The sequence below is a fragment of the Lepidochelys kempii genome, chromosome 11 (assembly GCF_965140285.1).
Source record: "Lepidochelys kempii isolate rLepKem1 chromosome 11, rLepKem1.hap1, whole genome shotgun sequence".
Taxonomy (NCBI): domain Eukaryota; kingdom Metazoa; phylum Chordata; order Testudines; family Cheloniidae; genus Lepidochelys; species Lepidochelys kempii.
Window position 1 is genome coordinate 68838955 of NC_136390.1, and position 6199 is coordinate 68845153.

Below are 6199 nucleotides of genomic sequence, written 5' to 3' on the forward strand. Positions count from 1 at the left end.
AAGATTAGAAACAGAACTCGCCTACTCTAGGCAGGGAAATCTTGCATCGTTTGGTCATGATGTCATGCCGAGTTTCCCTCACCTGGGAATCCCTGGTAGTGGCACACGCAGCTCAGGAGGGCAGAGGGTTATGAGCTAGATGCACCTGCCGTACTTTCACTTTCCGGTTTCCATTGATTCCAGCCGCATTAGAGCGTGGGTTTTTCTCCTTCGACAAAAGGAAAACAAGATTTCATTTTATTTTTTCCTAAAGAGTATAAAAGCAAGAGCAATGGAAAAGAGAGGCTACATTCACAGACCAGAGGGAGGCCAAGTAACCCTGAGGAAGAAGAAGAGACTAAAGCCATTTCCCAGCAAACATGCTCCAAGGTACGTGCCACGAGGTCTGGGGCGTCTGTCTAGCGCATGGGCTTACTAGACTGATCTGCTGTGATCTACTCTAAAGAGTAAGGATCAAACATTATCCGTCCCTCTAAGTCTCTTACCAGTTTATTTTTTATTATTAGTGCTGGGGGCCGTAAATTAAGGGGCCTGATCTGAAAACATTTGTGAATAGAAGAGTTGAGTTTGCTCAGCTGTGATCTTTGGGGTCAAGCCACCAATGTATATATTTGATTGTAGCCCTCATCTTCCTGCACCCCTTTTTTCCCCGCCTTGTCAGACTGTCAAAAATACAGTTTATAATCCTTGTAACCTGGAAATGGAGTGATGTGTGTATTTCCCCTTTCTGATTCAATTAGAAAAAATGATGGCTTGCAAATTGCTCCTTGTCCTGACCCTATGGACAATGTCTACGGAGGCCTTTCCCAAAGGGGCTCAGAGGAAGACGTGCCACCTCTCAAAATACAAGTCCCTGCCACCCTGGGAACTGGAGACCTTCAAGAATGTCAAGGACAGATTTGTAAGTGCAAAGAAGACACACTAGTAGGGCAATAATGGCAATGTGGGTGCTAGGCTGTAGTTTCAACCGCAGCCTTCTCGGCATATTACTGTGGGCAGATGAAATATGCTTCGGTAAGTTTGGGGTGTAGGGTTGCAGACGAAATAGAGAGAAGTCTCTCTGTCTGGATCTTCTTTGTTGGTGATCCCCCACCCAGTCTTAGTTAAGAAAGGGCAAAGCTCAGAATGTTCAGCTCCGGCAAGAGTCAGAGAGAGGCAGAGTCATGGACAGGGCAGGAAGGTGGGAACTGATCTAAAGCAGAATCACAGATTAGACAATAGCAAGGGGAGAATGGCATTCTTACTATTAGAAAGGAGCTAGGAGAGAAAGAAGGGGCAACCTGTCTAAGTGGGTGTTCCTGATTCGAGTCAGTCTAAGGAGGTTAGGGCCTGGCCAGCTCGGATTTCTTACAGAGTCAACCGTTCTTAATCTTAAATCTCAGAAAGTTTTAACAGGGGTTCAAACTCTGTCCTGAGTTACAATCAAACCTAGAGAATGAGACCCAGTTTTTAACTATAGGCGATCTTTCCCTTCCAAAGAAAACTGAGTCTAGTCCTTTAAACAGACAATCTGAGGAACCCAAATTCATCTCATGCCATCAAGCAGCATTAGAGAGATCAAGTCATTTATTTTTCAGTCGTGCAAACATTCCACGTTAACCAATGCTGAAGCGGAGGAAGTGCACCACTCAGATGAGTGGTCAAGAGTTAAAGGATGCCGCTTCTCAGTTAAACTCCTGCACAAATGCAGTTCACAACCTGAAACCAGCAAAGCAATATGACAAGCGCGTGTTGTTGACTTCTGTGCCATATTTGGCACCTTCTCGGGAAGAGCCAGGACTCTAGTACAGCAGCATTCTTAGGGGATCGAGGTGTTGAGTCAAATTGTGCCAGGATTTTGCACCTTTGCATGGCTGAATGGGGTTATATGATGTAACTGAGGGCTGAATTTGGCACTTTCTCCCCTGCTTTGCTTCCTTTACACATTTCCCTGTGTTCTTATTTTGTGCCTCCAGGAGGACATCATGCTGTTGTCAGACCGAAAATGCAACACCAAGATTTTCCACCGGAACTGGAAAGTCAAAGAGCTGTCGGTAAGAAAGACCTCTGCCAAGAGAGACAAAGTTACAAAACAGCACTTGCTTCTTTCCAAAGTTGCAGTACTGTCTCTTTCTAAGCTGGATGCTGATTTCACGTGATCCTTTTGTAGAGTAACATGGAGAGGGAATTTATTCCCAAATGACACAGGTATCATCTGAGGCTGGAATCTGGCCCTTTTTCTATATCTATATTTTGTACATCCTTAGGGCTGGGAAGCCAGACAAATGTTGAGACTGTGGATCAATTTAAATATTGCAGCAGAATATTTAGCACATGGTAAGGCAAGCCACTGAAAAACAGGGGCAGGAGACAGAACAATATATTGCCTGGCTTCAGATGGCATCAAATAATTGAGCCAGGGAACAATTTACATCTCAGCATCTCTAGTTTAGCCCTGACAAATTGAAATCACTGTTCCCTGTTAATACAAGGCATGATACTAACCTTATCCTCAGTGCTCAAAAACCAAAGGCTTTGTCACCGCCAACTCATCCACACCTGTCTTTACCAACTATTTCCAGACTGAACTTGGTTAACCTCCCTCACATACGCAGCTCCAGGTCATGTGGCAGGAAATCCTTAGTTTCTGTATCTTGGTTTTCCACGAGAGAATATTTTAGTTCTCTAAAACCATATCCACATCAATGTACAGCCAGTCTGAAGATCCAGAAAACGTTCCCCAAATCACCAGCAAAAATAAAAATAAAAAAATACTTGCACTGCCCGACTATGTCTTCAGATTGTAGTAACGTAAAAAAGGTTTGAGATTGATCTGAAGCACAAAATGTTGTTGGATTCCAAGGAAGGAAGGTGTAAGCAACAGAGTCCAAAGGTTCGTGATTAGCAGGCTCTGTGTACAGAGTGGATTCACACCTCCCCTGCGTCTTAGGTCTCTTCCCAATGGCCACGCCTTTGGAAAGTCTCCTGAAGCAGGCTACTCCTACCTGCTGCTAACACAGACATTCCTTATCTCCCTGTCTGCAACTCCCCTGGACACACTGTTTTACCAGCACATTCTCTCCCTAGGTGCACGACAGAGTGATCCTGGTAGAGACGGAGCTGCACCTCGTTATTGACGTGCTGGAGAACTTTGGGGATCCCAGTCTGTCTGAGCAGCTTGTGAAGCCATTAGAAATCCTGAGGCACATCAGAGAGGACTTGAAGAGCTGTGTGAGTACTGGATTGCAAATGTCTCTTGACACAGTGTGTCTGGGAGTTGTGTATTGAACTCCAAACAGCACTAATTTCTTACGTGGATCCAGGATCTAGGAATCCTTGAGCCAGCAGGGCCAGCTCCAGGTTTTTTGCTGCCCCAAGTTCCGAGAGTGCAACTGGCAACTGGCTGGAATGCCGCCCCAAGCACGTGCTTGCTTTGCTGGTGCCTAGAGCCGGTACTGTTTGCCAGTAATTGTGGACTTTGGTTTCCACCACCATTTATAACAATGAAAGTGTCCGGATTACTTAGTTGCTGTATGCCTTGCTCATATATATGATCTAATTAGCTAATTATCTTGATTAACTAGTTAGGGACAGATGATGCCTGGCTGCTCTCTACTGTGCAAGTAGCTATGTCCCCACCGTCGGCTCCTGGGCTATAGTTTGGTTCTACTGCAGACACTGTGATCTCTTTCGCACAGCTACTGTTGTTTCCATGTGCCCCCCAGAACATCGCAGTGGAGGTGGGGAGGAACTGGGAGGAGGCAGACCCATGGGTGGCTGCATACACTGAGGGAGTATGCTGCACTCCTGCTCAGCTCCAGAGCATATTCAGTTTCTACTAGGTGGAGTTCCTCCCAGAGCTCCTCTGGGGAGCACAAGGCATACCTCCCCCTACACAGGGCCATTCCCACAGTGTCAGTAAACCCCTGAGTTAATGCTTCAAACACTTCTGAAGTAGAACAATATCATACAAATGCTTGGTATTATTAATAGAACATGGAAGGTTAACATGGAATCCACAAGCGTAGAGAACTAGATAAACTCAATCAAACCAAGATCTGCCTTGGGCTTGTACCGAGAGGAAGGAGGCTCAGCCACTGTTCTTGAAATCTCGACTCATGTGCCAGTCTGCTTCATGGATTGATTTTCTTTTCAGGCCAGACATCAGCCTCACGGCCATCAACACTCCCAGATGCTGATTAGCTGGCTCCTAAAATTCCATGCCGCCAAGAAAATGGTGAGTACATTTGGCAAACACACAAGACGAACTTTCATGACATGTTAGTGGAACAAATCCATACTGGATCACCAGCTCCATTCCGTTCCCATGGGGCCAGTGCAGGATGGTGTCCTGTATATTGTCCAGGACCTTCAGCAGTCTAGGTGTCCTGAGACTGAATTAGTTCAGAAAAAAGCTGGTAAATCTCTCACATCAGGAAGGGTTGTTACATCTGCTGTCAGACAGTAACAGACCAGGCATCCAGAAAACACCCTTTACCTTGTGGCCTAGTTTGGGTCCTCCCATAGGATGCAAATAGCAGAATAAACATGTGGCATCTGATCCTCCATTGCTCTGTACCTTGTACCTTGTGGAATCATTTATATTTGTGCAAAATGCTGCTGACTCTGAAATCCCCCCTCCCTCACACTGCTGGCAGAGCTTTACACCAACTTCCTGTTCGCTTTGAAGAGGTGGAGATGCTGGGCTGGGCAATGGGAAAAGAGGCCCAGAGATCATTCATTCGTACAGATCTGCCAAAGCCCAGGCCTTCTTAGGAATCGGATCGAGACAAAGATAATACCCATCAAGTTGACTGTTACCCCAGATCTTTGTGCCTTTTGTTTCATTCAGACTCACTGCTTAATGTAATAGACTACAGCACGCATTGTTATATATTTAGAATTACAGAACATTAGAGCACCGTGTAAATGAGTATTTACTTAGGTTCGAGTGTTTGTAAGGTCTTGTCTACGCAGGGACATCCAGGAAAACTAATCTGAATTAACTAAAGATGTGAGTTTGAAGAGGATTAGTTAAACTGCATTAAATCCCTGTATGGATGCTGTTATTCAGAGTTAAAGCGATCTCTGGAAGTGAAGTAAAGTAACCAAATTAAGACCACTTTAATTTTGAATGAGGGTGTTCACACAGGGATCTAATGCCATTAACTAACCCACTTCAAATTCACACAGTTTGTTCAGATTAGCTTTCCTGGATGTCCCTGTGTAGACACTGCTCTGTTCACCCTTTTTCTGCATGCTCTGTGCTCCCTATCTATATACACCCCCTTCCATCAGGCCTTTGTGCAGTAGCTTTCCCTCGCCCAGTGTGAGCCAGCCATTCTCTGTTACAATGTGTTCACTCCCTCTCTCCTGTCCCAGGAAACTCCGGGGTGCCTGGAAGCATCTGTGATCTTCAATCTCTTCCGACTTCTGAACGAAGACTTGAAGTGCGCAGCCTACATGGAGTTCTGCACCTAAACACAAAGTCTTTACACTGTCTCACCTCATGCGTCTAATCAGACACTGGAGAGCCCAGCGAATGGGAACCCTGAATCCTTCCTACAGGATACTGTATTTTAACGAGGCACGATGCTCTTTCTGACTTGGCATCTTACCACGGATACCCATCACCCATGATCTCTGAACAAAAGATTCCGATACAGCTGATCTTCAGGAAGAGATCTCTCCGACTCCAATTGCCAGTACCTGATTGGTTGTAGGCCAATTCCTTAAGTGCAGCTAAAGTGTAAGGCCTGTTCCCACAGAAATCAATGGGAGATTGGCCATTGATTTCAGTGGGATTAAAATTTGGCCCTAGAGGATAGTATTATTTATTGTATTGGTTGATTGCTACGCAAAAATATTTGCCAATAGTATGTTGTGTTGCTGTTATTTATTTTAATTTAAAGGTCTAGTTTTTCCCACCGTTTGTTTGATTTACAGACTAGTGACTATTTCATTATTGTCTTAGAAAGATGCTGGAAAATGCAATAATGTTGATGCATGGAAGGTGTTGCTGTATTAGACAGATTCCGAGAATCTATTTTTGTTTTACTGGCTGACATAATGTTAAGCCATCTGATGCGATCCTTATTTCAACAAATCTGATTTGTATTTAAGTTATTTATTGTATCTATCATTTTTATGTGCATATTTATCAAATGGGCTATTTTTGTAATATTTAATGTAAAAATGGAAGATGTAAAATTAAAACTGA

General features: G+C 44.4%; 1 protein-coding gene across 1 annotated transcript; it reads left to right on the forward strand.

The window, feature by feature from the left end:
* The first annotated feature begins 745 nt into the window (after nucleotides 1-745).
* On the forward strand, nucleotides 746-5460 carry LOC140895265 (interferon lambda-3). The gene is made up of 5 exons (XM_073304711.2): nucleotides 746-901; nucleotides 1956-2033; nucleotides 3067-3210; nucleotides 4136-4216; nucleotides 5362-5460. The coding sequence occupies exons 1-5, from the start codon at nucleotides 746-748 to the stop codon at nucleotides 5458-5460; spliced, it is 558 nt and encodes a 185-aa protein (XP_073160812.2).
* The last annotated feature ends 739 nt before the right edge of the window (nucleotides 5461-6199 follow it).

What these genes read in the sequence shown, in the direction of transcription:
- LOC140895265 (XM_073304711.2), top strand. Translation starts at nt 746, where the DNA reads ATGATGGCTTGCAAATTGCTCCTTGTCCTGACCCTATGGACAATGTCT. An exon ending in AGAATGTCAAGGACAGATTT is followed by an intron (nt 902 to 1,955) that starts GTAAGTGCAAAG and finishes TTGTGCCTCCAG; the next exon opens with GAGGACATCATGCTGTTGTC. An exon ending in GAGAGGACTTGAAGAGCTGT is followed by an intron (nt 3,211 to 4,135) that starts GTGAGTACTGGA and finishes TTTTCTTTTCAG; the next exon opens with GCCAGACATCAGCCTCACGG.